General features: G+C 47.7%; 3 protein-coding genes across 6 annotated transcripts; all 3 read left to right on the top strand.

Annotated features, from left to right (window-relative positions):
- The first annotated feature begins 4,253 nt into the window (after window positions 1-4,253).
- LOC117903751 (G-protein coupled receptor moody) lies at window positions 4,254-8,209 on the top strand. 4 transcript variants are annotated; one of them, XM_034816157.1, is made up of 6 exons: window positions 4,254-4,527; window positions 4,831-4,832; window positions 5,229-5,339; window positions 5,787-5,927; window positions 5,999-7,008; window positions 7,083-8,209. In XM_034816157.1, the coding sequence occupies exons 3-6, from the start codon at window positions 5,236-5,238 to the stop codon at window positions 7,892-7,894; spliced, it is 2,067 nt and encodes a 688-aa protein (XP_034672048.1). In that variant the 5' UTR covers window positions 4,254-4,527; window positions 4,831-4,832; window positions 5,229-5,235; the 3' UTR covers window positions 7,895-8,209. The 4 variants fall into 4 exon arrangements, with proteins under 4 accessions (XP_034672048.1, XP_034672049.1, XP_034672050.1 ...); XM_034816158.1 differs by lacking the exon at window positions 4,831-4,832; XM_034816159.1 differs by lacking the exons at window positions 4,254-4,527; window positions 4,831-4,832 and adding an exon at window positions 4,962-5,136.
- A 560-nt stretch (window positions 8,210-8,769) lies between these two features.
- On the top strand, window positions 8,770-9,342 carry LOC117903756 (protein goliath). Its single transcript, XM_034816166.1, has 2 exons — window positions 8,770-8,983; window positions 9,042-9,342. The coding sequence occupies exons 1-2, from the start codon at window positions 8,859-8,861 to the stop codon at window positions 9,325-9,327; spliced, it is 411 nt and encodes a 136-aa protein (XP_034672057.1). The 5' UTR covers window positions 8,770-8,858; the 3' UTR covers window positions 9,328-9,342.
- Window positions 9,343-10,729: 1,387 nt separating this feature from the next.
- LOC117903754 (protein ultraspiracle) lies at window positions 10,730-12,980 on the top strand. Its single transcript, XM_034816164.1, has one exon. It carries the CDS (start codon window positions 11,171-11,173, stop codon window positions 12,626-12,628), a length of 1,458 nt encoding a protein of 485 aa, XP_034672055.1. The 5' UTR covers window positions 10,730-11,170; the 3' UTR covers window positions 12,629-12,980.
- Window positions 12,981-15,795: the final 2,815 nt, after the last annotated feature.

Genomic DNA, 15,795 nt, shown 5'->3' on the forward strand with positions numbered 1-15,795 from the left:
GTATGCGTTTTGCCGTTCCTTTCCTTCGCTTGTTCGCTCGATCGATCGCTCTGGATGGTGAGATCGTGCTATTCCAACGGTTCTTGTTGCTTGCTCTGCTCTGCTCTCTTCATTTTTGGAATTTCCAAATAGCCGTACTCAAATCAGGGCTGGGCGAGGCAAGTGGGATAACGGCCTGGCCGAGACATGTCTGCCGTGTGCTGTGCCGCAGCCCTGGGCCATTAAACGCATATTCGAGAAATTGAAAACTTTTTAGTTCTTGTGCTCTACATACATATGTACATATGTATTTATGTACATACATAGTTCATACATATATGCACATACATTTGTATGTATGTATTTATTTATGATTGTATGATATCTAAACTTTCACTAGCAACTGGAACTGGCAACAAGAACGCAACTTATGCCAAAAAATGTAAATGTAGGCATACAAAATGCTTACGTTTTTGTGTGCATACAGTCATCTCTGCCTACGTTGCACAATGCTCAATGCTATACATATTGCATATTTCTGCACTTTGTTTAATCCTTTTCTTCCCCCATTTGCAGAGCTCCAATGGATGCAGTTCTGGATAGGCTGGAGGCGTGTTCATTCAGCGGAAAGAGCCGCGATTCTGAGATAAAAATGGAGATTTCAAATGGCAATTAAGACTGCCAAAATCCAAAGCCTATAGTGTAACTATTCTGATACCTTTCAATTGCACTTCTATTGCCTGCCAACTTATAATTCTTTGATCTGTCATTTCTTTTTAGCCGGAACAACTTTGTGTCACTGTCAACTTCCGCTTCCGACTTTGGAAATTCTTATATTCAATGTTACTTTTTGCACTTCGTTTTATTATACCCGGTACTCGAAGAGTAAATAGGGTATATTGTATTTGTGCGGATAACGGTTGTATGTAACGCACAGAAGGAAACGTTTCCGACCCCATAAAGTATATATATTCTTGATCAGCATCAGCCGAGTCGATTGAGCCATGTCTGTCTGTCCGTCTGTCCGTCCATCCGTCCGTCTGTCCGTCTTGTTTGTCGGCTAGTTCTCAGAGACTATAAGAGCTAGAGCCACCACATTATGGCACCAGACTGCTGTATGCTCACACTGAAACCAGTGTATTTCAAAAATTAGCCCCGCCCCCTTCCGCCCCCGCAAAAGGGCGAAAACCTCCCAAATCTACAATTTTGAAGATAACAGAAAACTAAAAACGCCATTTCGTAGGGAAGGACCATATCTATCAGATCACCAAATTGTTATCCGATTGGATCATTATTATAGCCACAATTCATTTTTCAGTCGGCAAGTAACTAAAATGAATTGCGGTTTCATAGCATCCAGATTTTGACACAGTGAAAAAACATGGAAACCAGTTACCTTCTGCTGACTTCTGTTCGCCTGGTACTTTGTCTGAAAATTTTCCTGTTTCCTGTTTCCTGGCCGAAATCTGGATGCTATGAAACCGCAATTCATTTTTCAGTCGCCAAGTAACTAAATCTTAAAATATTTTTCTGGCTCCCTCTCTCTTCTCACAACAAGGCAAGCCGTTATATCTGGAGTGGACTTGTAGCATTGTGTTTTCACAGGAATCTGTGATACTATTTAAGTATCGGTTATAAAAACAAACACAAAATCGACAAAGTTTTACCGCCAAAATGAATCTTTAAACACACAATTAAGAAAAGAATACACGTAAATTCTTGATCCACAATCAATTGATGGTCTTTTTTCACGATTTTAGTAGCATAGGCCCGTATGTGGAACATTTACCCTTTTGCCATCTTGTGAATCACATTTATTGGAAAGTCAAGCAGAATGTTGCTGATTCATGGCTACCCCAACCTTTACGCCACTCCCCCATAACCCGTTACAAATGATTAAGGCACTCTGGGCTTGGGTCATTGCTAGGCGCCGTCAGCAAGTCTTTTACGCGTCACAGTTTCGATGGAAAGTCGTCTCAATTAATAAAGCAACAACCCTCCATCCAACCTCACCCTCTCCTTCCGCACTGCCACAACAGTTGTCGGGTCGGGTCGGGTGCGGGCCATTTGTTTGGCAGAAAAAATTGAATTGAGTTTCGTTTTTGGAACTATTCCGAGGAAAACTCTTTGGCAACGTGATGAACTGACCCCGAACGGACTGGACGGACCATCATAATTGTTTGTTTTTATGCAGGCGAACCAACGAATTTTATGTATGTATGTATGTATGTACATATGTAGATGTACACATATGTACATATTTAAGTTCACGATACAAAAGTGCTCACAAGAGTCACTTTGCATAACTCGGTGATTCCCAATAGCAGATGTGCCAAGAGTCTCTGAATATATTAGGGATAATCTGTGGCACACACAATTTTGAAGATGAGAGAAAACTGAAAATGCTGCATCCTAGATAATGACCAAATCTACTAGTTTATCGAATCTGCACCAGATCTGATATTTATTATAGACAAAACATGTACATATGTATGTACATACATATTGTACATGTTTCTATATGTTTCTTGGTGGTTTTGTTTCTTAAAACGGAAAACATATTTATTTCTCTTAAAAAGACTATGTATTATTTTCAAATTGAAGCGTATGTACATACATATTTATGTGTGTGTGTGTATGTATGTTTAGATAACTATAAACTATCATGTTTTTCACACAATCCCCAACAAACAACAAACAAAAGCGATCGCTGGCTGGCACCAAAAACCGCTTCGTCTTCCCTTTTCGACAACCGTTGATGTCCAATATCGATGTCGATGTCCAATTGTGTAAACATTAGAATACGGACACAAGCCGCCCCTACCCACTGTTGCCGTTGACCCTTCCACAGACCCCGAACCTTATCAGGATCAATGGTTTTATCTGTACATAAGTACATAAATACATACATACATACATAGATACAAACGTGATTTGCTGGACATACTTTCGTACATAATTCTTCATTCTGCTGCACAATTGCTTCTGGGAAGCATTGCGTATCTGCACATATTCATCGTGGATCGGCAATCATTGAGCACTTTTTATTGGCATTACCCATCACACAAACACAAACACAAGCGCACACACAACCCTCCCCAACCGCAACGATCGGCATTTGCCCTGGCTGGTATGCTTGTTCTTGTGCGTGCCATCTCTGTCTGTCACGTTGTCTGTCTGCAAGAGCGCCAAAGCTCCAAGGCAGGGTATGCTGCTATAAGGTAGGGCAGTATCAGCAGTCATACAAACAGCTACAAATCTACAATTAGGAGTCTAAAAACAATATTTAAACATTGCTTTCGTTTTGTATAGACATTTTGTAGATTTCTTTATCAGCAGAAAACGAGTGAATGGGAAAGAGAATGTATGTGAGACATAAAACAGGTCACCCTAAATTAGAGGCTGCCACACCCTGCATAAATACGACTTGCGCGAAAGCGCAGAAGAGAGAGAGAGAGAGAGGCAGCGCAAGAGAGCGGCGCGCATTTGTCAACTGACAATATCACAACGGCGACGGCGACAACGACGTCAACGACGGAGGCCGTTCTGCCAACAACACTCGATAAAGTGCACTCGTTCTAGGCAAACGCAAACGCCCAGGCGCTATACAATTTGTCCGTTACGTTACGGTTAGTAAATATTGTCGGCTCTCGGATTTGTTCGATTTCGATTTCGGTTTCAGTTTCTGTTACAGTTTCGTAGTTGAGTTTGATTCCCGTTTATTGCTGTTGCCGTAATCTATTAAAGTGACATTTGATTCGGATTGCCGATCGCTGCTGATTCTTGTGTTCCTATTTTTGTTTGTTTGTTTGTTCCTGTCCAAGTGCGTGTGAGTGAGATAACCCTAGCGGGTCATTATTGGTGGTGCTCCCTGTGATTATGCTGAGTGTGGCGCAACAATTTCTACCTGCAGGCTGGGCCCACGAGAGCACACCTCGCGTGCCGCCGAAACTCGCACTGTATTAGTCATGATCGTCAGAGCGCGGCTCTTGAATCACCAACTGAAACAGCAACAGCCTCAGCCTCCACCTCCGAGTGGCGTCCCCAACAGCAACAACAACAACACGAGCAGGGCCACCGCCACTTTACTCGCTTATGAATAACCGAATTCGAATGCCGTAAACTGTTTACATTGCTCGAAACAGCATTACTCACCTCGCTCGCTCCCACAACCTGACGCAACCCGAGCATAGGTGGAAAGGGCAAGAGAGCGGAGAACGAACGCATTGAATTGCATTGAATTGGAGTGGAGTGGAGTGAAGTGGAGTGGGAGGATCGCTTTGGAGATTCGCAGCTGCAGCAAGCACTTGAAGTCGCTGTCGATTACGTGAGCAGAAAATAAACAACAAGCAGCCGCCAGTCCCCCACTGATAACGCCACGCACAGACACAGATACAAACAAACAGCAAAAAACACGCCAGCAGAGAGTGAAACCGATCGTCTGGAGAGTGTACGGAGAGTGGCGGTGGGAGTGGGAGTGGGAGTGGGAGAGTACTCCTACCAATCGAAACGTATGAGAGCAGCCAGATAACTCTCAGTGTGACTCAGGTGAGCGGGTTGTGAATTCATCTCTCGATTGCGTATACGCAGTGCAGGCAGCATTCTCAGGCTGAGGGGACACCGCTGGTGACGGGTTCATCACTTGTCTCCATTAGGGGGCCACTTCACACATTAGAGCAGCGGATAGCCAGCGTAGCGATGACACAGGCAGTTACACACACACACACACGCACAAAGGCAAGGCACTCAATTAATTAAGGTTCGACGCTGATCTTTGCACCCCAAGATGTGCTCCAGGCAGTGCCGGAGAGACACCAGAAATGCCAGCAACATCAGAAACACCAGAAGCAGCAGTGGCAGTAGCAGTAGCAGAAACAGAGACGAGTGTGACCTCTTTAAATTATTTAATTGACACTAATTTATCATAGTCCCATTCCCAATAAGAAGCAGCAGCAGCAGCAGCAAAAGGGTGACCCGCCCCGGGGCTATGTTGTGCATCTGCGCCGACGCACAGGCCGCAAGTGGCAGCATCGCCTCGACTGCGCTCCCAGTTGAAAATTGTCGGTCGTGGCGATCGGTGATCAGTCCTTGACGTTAGCTCTAAAACAGGATAATAGTAATAGAACTAAACAGAATAGGAATTACATTTAATTGAAGGTACTAACTGCTGGCATTCATCTTGAACTCGGCCACTTGTTAACCCCCTCCCAGCCTGACTTTCTATCAATCTGTGTATCTTCCTGCCACAGCTAGAGAATGAGTGAGGAGACGGCGGCCAGCCTGGGTGATGCCTTCTCCCCCATGGACATGCCAACGACAACGATGATGGCCCCGCCGCCAACGGATGTCGATGAGAGCGGGTGAGTGGTGCAGCGGCTTCGATTCGATTCGAGTGGTGCTATGTGATGCGACCCTATCGGGCCAGCCATGGGTAATTATAGCACTCGGCGGGGCAGTGTGAAAGGTCCGATAAGAGATCGTTAATATTACGCGCTTCATTACACTAGTTGTGGGGCCCATAGAGCGCCAGCAGGGAAAGGGGCATCCCAAAGTCGCACTCGCGCTCGCATTCCCAGTCGAGTGCTTCGAGATGTGTTGACACGATCGCTGCGATGACTCCGCCCGGGGAGTGCCAACAAAGAGAACGATTCTTGTGCTTCTGGGCGGAAGCCCCATGGAGTTGATAATCGGAGGGCTTTGGCTTTGCCTTTGGCTGGGCTTCGGTGCTAGGGTGTCGAAGGTCGCGTCACTTTCGATAGCCGCAAGGATTCTTATTCTCCCTCCCCTTCTTCTCGTTTTTGTTGCAGCTTCTCGCACTCACTGCTGACATTTGCCGCAGTCATGACCTTTCTGATCATGATCGTGGGCATCTGTGGCAATCTGCTGACGGTTGTGGCCCTGCTCAAGTGCCCCAAGGTGCGCAATGTGGCCGCAGCGTTTATCATCAGGTGCGTAGCTCCAGCAAGCACAGAGTCAGAGTCCCCTCTTAATCGTATTCTCCGCTTCCCTTCTCCCGCAGTCTTTGCATTGCCGACTTGCTGTTTTGTGCCTTGGTGTTGCCCTTTCAGGGCCTGCGCTTTGTCCAGGGCACTTGGCGGCATGGCGAGGTGCTGTGCCGGCTCATACCCTTCATTCAGTACGGAAACATTGGCGTATCGCTGCTGTGCATCGCGATGATCACGATCAATCGCTATGTGATGATCACGCACCATAGCCTGTACAACAGGATCTACAAGCGCCACTGGATAGCCATCATGATCGCCGCCTGCTGGCTCTTCTCGTACGGCATGCAGCTGCCCACACTGCTGGGCGCCTGGGGCCGCTTCGGGTACGACGCCCGACTGCAGACCTGCTCCATTATGAGCGATCGCCATGGACACAGCAGCAAGACGACGCTCTTCATTACGGCCTTCGTCATACCCTGCCTGGTGATTATCGCCTGCTATGCGAAGATCTTCTGGGTGGTGCACAAGTCCGAGCAGCGGCTCAAGCGGCATGCCACCAAGCAGAATTCCATACCAAATAATCTGCGGCCGTTGGCTGCGGCTGCTGCCACCGCCAACTCGCTGCCGTCCGGCGATGGTGCGAATGCCAGCCAGGTGCCAGGTGCCGCCGGCTGTCGTGTCTCCTCCGACAGCAGCAGCAGCTACTCCACGGATGTGCCCGAAACAGCGCCGGGGGGAGGTGGCGCGGCCAAGCAGCAGCCGACACGCGTCAAGGATCAGCGGGAGGTGCGAGCCAAGCGGAACGAGTGGCGCATCACCAAAATGGTGCTGGCCATTTTTCTGTCCTTTGTCATCTGCTATCTGCCCATCACCATTGTCAAGGTGGCCGACAAGGATGTGGAGCATCCCAGCCTGCACATCTTCAGCTACATTATGCTCTACCTGTCCGCCTGCATCAATCCCATCATCTATGTGATCATGAACAAGCAATACCGCAAGGCCTACAAGACGGTCGTCTTCTGCCAGCCAGCCGCTCGCCTCCTGCTGCCATTTGGCAAGGGCAATGGGGCCAGCAGTGCCGCAGGTACGTACCGGCTGAGGCCATTCATCGAACCCCGGGAACTGCCTCCACTAAGTCACGGTCTCAAATCGTTTCAGAGAAATGGAAAGATACCGGATTGAGCAACAACCACAGCCGCACCATCGTCTCCCAGATGTCGGCAGGAGCAACGGCAGCGGCAACGGCTGCGGCAACGGCAGCGGCAGCGGCAGCGTCGGGCAGCCAGCCACAGTCCACGTCCACACAGGGTCCGGTTCAGGCACTGGAGCTGACGCCGCGGGCACCCGATCTGATCAGCAAATCAACGAATCTGCCACTGCCGCAGCCACTGCCACAGATCCCACCGATGGCAGTTCCTCCGTCCGTTACATCGTCGCCAGCGCCGGCACCGCCGCCACCGTCGGTGATGACAGCGACACACAGCAACGGCAGCAGCATCAGCAGCCAACGATTGCCGCTCAAGAAGAACAATCACTCCTACACAAACAGCGGCTTCAACAGCAGCGGGATCAGTCCCAGCCCCAGCCCCAGTCACAGTTCCAGTTCCAGCGGCGTGGGCCTCTACCGGCCCGGGATTGGCTCGATGGGGAACGGCTCGGCATCGATACGTCGCATCACCATGGTGGGGGACGACATTATACTGGAGGAGGAGGAGCTGCCGCCCACACCAACAGCGAACACTCCGCCACAGATGCAGGCACCGCCGCCACCACAGCCGCTGCTATCCTCCTCCAGGCAAACGACAACGCCAAAGACGCCCATCTACATGAACGTGGACAGCCCGAAGAGGAACCAGTCTTATAGCGAACGCAACATTCCAGCTCCAGCTAGAGAGGATCACGACGGAGTCAAGGACTCCCAAGTGCCAACCGGCAAGCTGATGGATAAAAAGAAATTTCCAAAAGACTAACGAAATGCTTTAAATTCCAAATATCATTTGTAATTGTTATAAATCGGATCAGATATAGTTAATGGATGCGAAATTTGTGCCATACACAAAGCACACACACACATAGATTGGGCTCGTATCATCAGTTCTTATATTTTGTATCCAAATTCCTTTTTGATCATAGACCTTTAACCCAAAACAGACATTTACACGCATACTCCTCCACCCACCTACATCTATATTATTGTAATAGAACTTTAGTTACACATTTAGCTATTTATCGTTGTCACACGTTTAGTATTAGCAATTATATATCTATTTTTTTTGTAACTTTAATCCTAGAGCTCTTCACTCTTCTTTTTGTTTGAAACATTCCATTTCTGCTTAGGCCTCTGTAAATGTACAACCCCCTAGCAAACGACAAGCAATCGAATATCAATTATGTGGAGTACCTAGCCATATACACAAAACATAAACAAATACATATTTATGCATAGAAATATAAATGCGATTAATACTTGTAAGCGAGACACTTTGGACAGCATCTTTAAGCCCGTTTAGCTCTGCCAAGTTGGGATTGAAACCATAAACCACAAAGAAAGTAAATGAAGTAACTCTTGAGCCTCTCTCCTTGAATTTCTAGACAGAAATTCTACTCCATATCAAAGGATTTCTATAAGTTTTCATTTGTTTAGAGACTTGACAAACATTCTTTGATCTGCGTTCCATCTAAGCCACAGGGCGTACACCACCAGGCAGACGGCTGTTGACCCAATTTGGCACACTCAACCATTTCTCTACCACTTTTGTGGGGCGGCGCACAAAGTGTGCTGCGACTGGGCATGGGAGGATGGCAGGGAAAGGGCGCTGGACGGCTGGCACGCTTATCAGCCGCTGGACTGCACTCTCCTCAGTTAGTTGTTGCAGCCAGAGCGAACAGGCAGCAGTCCACTCAGATCTAGGCAGAGCCGGAGCCAGAGCCAGAATGAGTGTGCAGCAACGTGTGATATGCACGATCTGCTCGGAGCGGTATCGAATGACGGATCACATCCTGGCTGGCATCTGCGGTCACGTATTCCATGAGGAGTGCCTGGGGCGCTGGCGATCGGAGTAAGTGTGCGACACAGGCCAGCAGCTCGGGGCGTATCATCGTTTCATTCAATTCCAGGTCAAGTACGTGCCCCATTTGCCGGAGCGACGAGTCCGTGTTCTTTCAGCTTTACTTGGACTTTGAGGAGCCATCCACGTCGCCCGGCCAAGATCAGAGCCAAGGTCAGAGCGGGGGCACAGCGGACAGCGAATATTCGGGCATAATGCGGGAGTACGAGAATCTGCTGTACGAAACGGGCGTGTACCGGGAGGAGATAGAGTACTTAAACGAGCGCATGGAGGCCATAACGCTGCGTAATTCGCATCTAAAGTCGAAGCTGGAAATGTCAAGTGATTCCGATTAAAGCTACTTTTGTGAGGGGAAAACATTCGCTTATCTATCAGTCTACCGGATTGGGTTGCACCTATGCACTGTCGTACACCGAGCAAAAACATTCGCAAAGCCTCAAACTGATTTAACGCAGATAAAAAATATATTGACAGCTGTGAGCCGAACCAGTTTTGCAGCACTGTTCTACGCTTGCCATTCGCCCGGCACGTTGAGCGCGTAATTTGAACTAACTGAAAATTCACTGTTGTCGGGTTTTCATTGCCGTTCATTTTGGGAGATATTCACCCGTTTCGCTCATGGTCACGGACCAGGGGCGTGAGTGCGTGCGGGATGTCAGCTGGGAAACACTCTGTGCACCCCCAAATACTTGCCGACTGCAGCGAGTGCACAGTCAGCTGTTCTTTTGCGAAAAATCGCCACTTTATGTGCTTCTTCTTGGCGTTCCGTGTGAATAGCATATTGCCGCGTCTCTTTGTATCATGATGGACTCAATTACAATTACAAAAATTGCAACAAATTAATTTTGCAAGTGTATGTGTGCGTTCCCCGATTGTGATTGCCCCGATAAGTATTTAAACCCAAGTGCGCGTCGTTTAGCAAGAAATCAAGCGGCCCTGGCTGCAAGTAAGTTGCATTTGCATATCTATTATTCCATAGTAAATACTTTTGAGTCTCGCTGTCGGCTCTGAATCCGACGGCAGTGGCAGTTGGCATTGCTGTTTGCTGGCTTTTTATTTGTGTGTCGCTTGCGCCGATTCGTCTCGCCTCGTCACGGTATTGGGGTCGAGGCTGAGGCCGGCACCGGAGAAATTGGCCCATTCTCCATTCATATGCATTTTTCACATAATTGCAGCAGAAATTTTTATTTGCAACAGTGGCAAACCAGACAGACGCAGAGTTGCTTTTGTTGTAGCTGTGGTGAGAAACGCAATGGCGCTGCGCTGCTAGGGCTGTCGTCTCACCCAAACTGCCTGACAATCTGCGCGCGAATGTCAAGGTCTTGATATGAATTTTTTGCTCGGTTGACAAGTGCAGGAAGTATTCCTTCAAATCGCTATTTTCTCAAACATTTGTGGGCAAATACTTGATGAGCTGGACACATTTTTGCATTTGCGGGCGGTGTAACAGCTCTGACAACAGTGGCCGCACACATAGAGATGCGCAAGTGCTGTGAATGTCAAATCACAGTACAGAGCAGACTATGGTCTGGTTCGCATTTAAAAATAAACATATAATACAATTAAATGCTGCAATAACTTTGTGCAAGTACATGTGTATTTGAATCCTAGTTGTGGGCATTTCATTTAAGGTCTTCCACTTTGACTTGCAGCCAAGCCGCGACCCGTGACCGTAAAGAATATTTCGTGATCTGTGTCACGGGTTTGCGCAAAACACTGCTCATCTCCATGAGGTGAGTTGTGGGCAATCATTGTGGTGAGATTGCCTTTGTTGAGAAAAAATGTCGACGCGAAAAAAGGTTTTAATCCATTAGTCAGAAAGTCTGGCATTCTTTGTTGTTGGAAAATCGCATTTGGAGTCTGCAAAAGCGGGATTTGGCGTCCGGAGTGCGACACGAGCGAGATTATGTAAATGCAGCACCTGGAACGGCGACTGCAACACCAGACCAGAGCTGCACCACCTAGACAACCGCACAGACACGGTGGCGTTGGCGTTGACGACACAAAGTGAAACCAGCGCAGAAGAGAGCAGCACCAGCAGAGCAGAGAGGGGAAAGTCAGCGTCAGCAGCACCCAAAACACGCACACACGACAAAAACAAAAATATTAGGAGAGAACCAGAACCATAAGCAACGAAACTCGGAATTGTAAACAGAAGGTAGAACCGAGAGCTGTCGAATGGACAACTGCGACCAGGACGCAGGCTTCCGGCTGGGCCACATCAAGGAGGAGGTCAAGCCGGACATCTCGCAGCTGAATGACAGCAACAACAGCAGCTTTTCGCCCAAGGCGGAGAGCCCGGGTCCCTTTTTGCAGGCCATGTCCATGGTGCACGATATGCCATCGGGCAACAGCAGCGAAAATCAGGGACAGATGGCACAGGCGGCCGCGGGCGGCGCCTCCGCCCTGCAGCAGTATCCGCCCAACCATCCGCTGAGCGGCTCCAAGCACCTGTGCTCCATCTGCGGCGATCGGGCCAGTGGCAAGCACTACGGCGTCTACAGCTGTGAGGGCTGCAAAGGCTTCTTCAAGCGCACGGTGCGCAAGGATCTCACATACGCGTGCCGCGAGAACCGCAACTGCATCATCGACAAGCGCCAGCGGAACCGCTGCCAGTACTGCCGCTACCAGAAGTGTCTGTCCTGCGGCATGAAGCGCGAGGCGGTGCAAGAGGAGCGACAGCGCGGCGCCCGCAGTGCAGCGGGCAGGCTGAGTGCTGGCGGAGGATCTGTCGGAGGTGGCAACATCGGCTCTGGCGGTGGCGGAGGAAGCGCCGGCAGTGCGGGCGGAAACGGAGCGGAAGAGTTCATGGCCAACAACGTCTCCAGGGACTTCACCATCGAACGACTGCTGGATGCCGAGCAGCGGGCCGAGGCGGCAAGCGGTGACCGGGCTCTGGCGTTCCTGCGCGTCGGCCCCAACTCGACGGTGCAGCCGGACTACAAGGGGGCCGTGTCGGCCCTGTGCCAGGTGGTGAACAAACAGCTCTACCAGATGGTGGAGTACGCTCGCCTCATGCCGCACTTTGCACAGCTGCCGCTGGACGACCAGGTGATCCTGCTGAAGGCCGCTTGGAACGAGCTGCTGATCGCCAACGTGGCCTGGTGCAGCATTGTGTCGCTGGACGATGCCATGGCCACCGGTACGGGCCACGACAGCGCCTTCGAGCGGCGTTCGCCGGTGCTGCAGCCACAGCAGCTGTTTCTCAACCAGAGCTTCTCCTACCATCGGAACAGCGCCATCAAGGCGGGCGTCTCCACCATCTTCGATCGCATCCTCTCCGAGCTGAGCGTAAAGATGAAGCGCCTCAACCTGGACCGCCGCGAGTTGGCCTGCCTCAAGGCCATCATCCTCTACAACCCGGACATGCGCGGCATTAAGAACCGCGCCGAGATCGAGATATGCCGCGAGAAGGTCTACGCCTGTCTGGACGAGCACTGTCGCGTCGAGCATCCCGGCGACGATGGCCGCTTTGCCCAGCTGCTGTTGCGCCTGCCCGCGCTGCGCTCCATCAGTCTGAAGTGTCTCGATCATCTGTTTTTCTTCCGCATCATCAGTGATCGGCCGCTGGAGGAGCTGTTCATCGAGCAGCTCGAGTCGCAGCCCCCTCCCGGCCTCACGCTGAAGCACGAATGAGCGGCCGAATGCTGCCCAGCGAATGTTTCATTGTGATTGCGTTCTTTGCATTTCTCCTTCCTGATCCTGATCCTTCCCCGCCCAACGCCCCGCCCTCTTAATATTACGCAAAATGTGTATGTAATTGTTTTTTTTTTTTATTAACATTATTATTATTATTGACATAGAAAATGTTTTCCTTAAGATGATTAGATGCCTCGACAACGTTTATGGCCAAGTAGTAAACGAAAAACCAATCCCAAAACTTGAGAAGTACACACTTACACACACACACACACAACACACAACACACAACACACACAAAGACGAAAAGCGAATACACACACACAAAATCAAATTGAATAAAGTTAACCTAAAGGTAAAGCTAAAGCTAAACGAACATAGATCTAGACATAATTATGATGTACAAACGTATGCATACATTATCTATATATACATAAATATATATACAGATACTCTCCACTCCACTCTGTATGTTATGTACGTGTGCACGTACGAGTATGTGTTCCGTATGCCCGTTCTTGAACCAATTGTAATTAATTTTTATCATAATTGTAACCAGAGTTAACGATTTCATGCGAGAGCAACACACAAACAAACGTATCCCAACCAGATACATACATATATATATGCTACCTATGTATTGTATAAAATATAACTCCTGCATAACACAAGGCTTTCATTTGCGTTTGCTTCACTCACTCACAAGTCGATCGTTGATTAATCCAGCTGTTTGAGCGACAATGTACAGTGCCTGGCAAAACTGTAGGACAGTGCTGTAGAAGGAGAATGTTTTAGTGGGATCTTCAGCATTGCCGGTATTGACTACCTGGTATACATTGGCAACAAATAACCATATATTCAATCCGATTCAGTTTGGAGCACCCTTGAATATTTGAATGCGATTGTTATTTCAATTGAACAGATTTAGACATAAACTGTGCGACAGAATATCCACTTATGAATCAAGTAGACTGTATCATAAATACATCTATGTATATAATTTGCAATATATCCACAAAATCTTTTTTAAGAAATTCACAAATGGCTTTTAGGTGCCTCCTTTAGCGCTTTTATAGTTTTCACGCTGCAGCCGCAGCGATGTATGGAAAAAGATTTAGATGCTTAATTAGTTTCCATCTAAAGATATTTATTTCAAGCCAAAGATGTTCTTACAATTTTCTGAAGTTTCTGTAACGATTTAAGATTTAATCATTTCAATTTTCGAATGAAGCGAATGTTAAGCAAATCCATCCTAGTGTATGGGAAACTTTCTTTTCCTTTAGCTATGACTGGCACTGTGTAAATTCGTGCATATAGTATGAGAATATGAATGTGTCCATGGCTGCGTGCTATTACCCAATGATTTGGTTTTGTGGGACACGTCCTTCCCCTACCCACGTCCATACCGCTCCCCCAGCCGCCTGCGCTTTTCCCATGGCATTTGGTCAATTTTTATAAAATTGATGTCTCTTGCTTTGGCCTCCCCCGTACGCCACCCCTGCACCCCTTTCCATGCCACAGACAGCCAGCGGACGTACGGACGGACAGCGGGACAATGGGACGGACATGGCGAATGTATGTTAGTATGTATTTACAAAAATATGGTATTAACGCACAAGCAGCGCCTAAGAATAGATATTGTTTTCGAAAAAAGAAGAAAATTCGCCGCTGACGACGCACATTATGTTCCAAAAATAGCAGCCAGTCGTCGTCTCTTCGGTTATATCCTCTGCTCTCTCCGCTGTCCTCCGCACGGATATGTAGCGGGATAAATTCGACTGATCTGCTACTCTGTACACTCCGTTTCGATCCTGTGCAGATATTTATCTCCGTCTCTTGAAAGTTTATGTCTTAAGATGATCCTGTTCGCGTAAAGAAATCAATATATAGAAAGATCGAGAGAGAGAGATAGAGAAAGAAAGCGAAAGCTTTTGAAAGCTCACTCATCGGCAGCAGCAGCAGCAGCCATGGGGAGAGAGATGGGAAGCAAGCGCTCGCTCTGTCCACTCTTATTGTGGGTGGTTTTTATTGGTTTAGCTAATCGTTCGCTATCCTTGATTTTGAGATGCTTTATTTTCCATTCTGGCTTGCGAGCATATTTAATAAATTTCATAAATATTCCACAAATACAGCAATATGTACATGTGTATGTATGCATACGTACGATATTTTACATATTGAAATATTTGAAATGAAAAATAAAATGTTTCGCACGGAAAAACCATGAAAGCATGCCAATAAAATCATGTGTTGAAGACAGTCTCCCCCCTCCCACTCTGTGTGTTTGGCGTTTGTGTGTTTCCGTTTGCGTGTGTGTGTGTGCATTGGAAAAGAGTTTTCGAAGCGAAATTAACAATTTGGCTATTTTTGTAGTTATGCGGGGGCGTTTTATGGTTGGGCCAGGACGGGGGGCAGGGCCCACAGATCAGACCCGCTGACAGACAGAACGTTTGGGGCCAACAAGTTGTTGTCGCATACATGTGTACGAAATGTGCGTATGTGTGTGCATATTTACACGCTCGCACAGGGTGACTCCTGCATTGGGAGGCGGAGTGATGCAAAAAAAATATCTGACGACTTTTCCTACCAATTTTACACACACGCACACACACACACATGTATGAATGGGTGGAAGGTAGTAAGAGGGAGACGCTGTCTGAGAGGTCTCTTTGGCGCATACCACACTCAGTCACCAACAACAGCATCAGCAGCAGCGACGACAGCAGAGCAGCAGCAGCAAAAAAAAAGCTAAGCACTGGCTAAACGAGCTAGCAGCTTTGATGCAGTGATATTACATTCAAGCTAAACATGTTTCCAGGATATTGATAAATACCCCTGCTCTGAACCATGATCAAAAGTTATTTTTTCAGTTTCAAAGTTTCAATGAAGTTTATAAACGCTCTGGGAAGTAATTGGGAATAATTGCTGTACACTAACTTTTAAGTTTTTGAACCTGCTAAAAGATGGTAGGCTCTCTGCCTATTTTAGAACTCATAAGAACGTGTTACACCAAGAATTGTACTCCGTAAGCTTACTTTTAGCCAGAATCTATTTTTGTAATTTTTAAATAGATCAAATTATATAACAGATCGTTAGATAAACAATTCTTTGTTTGAAACGCCTTTTTGCTTCTAATTATAATTCCAACAAACGATGAAACATTC

The sequence above is a fragment of the Drosophila subobscura genome, chromosome A, assembly GCF_008121235.1.
Source record: "Drosophila subobscura isolate 14011-0131.10 chromosome A, UCBerk_Dsub_1.0, whole genome shotgun sequence".
Classification (NCBI taxonomy): domain Eukaryota; kingdom Metazoa; phylum Arthropoda; class Insecta; order Diptera; family Drosophilidae; genus Drosophila; species Drosophila subobscura.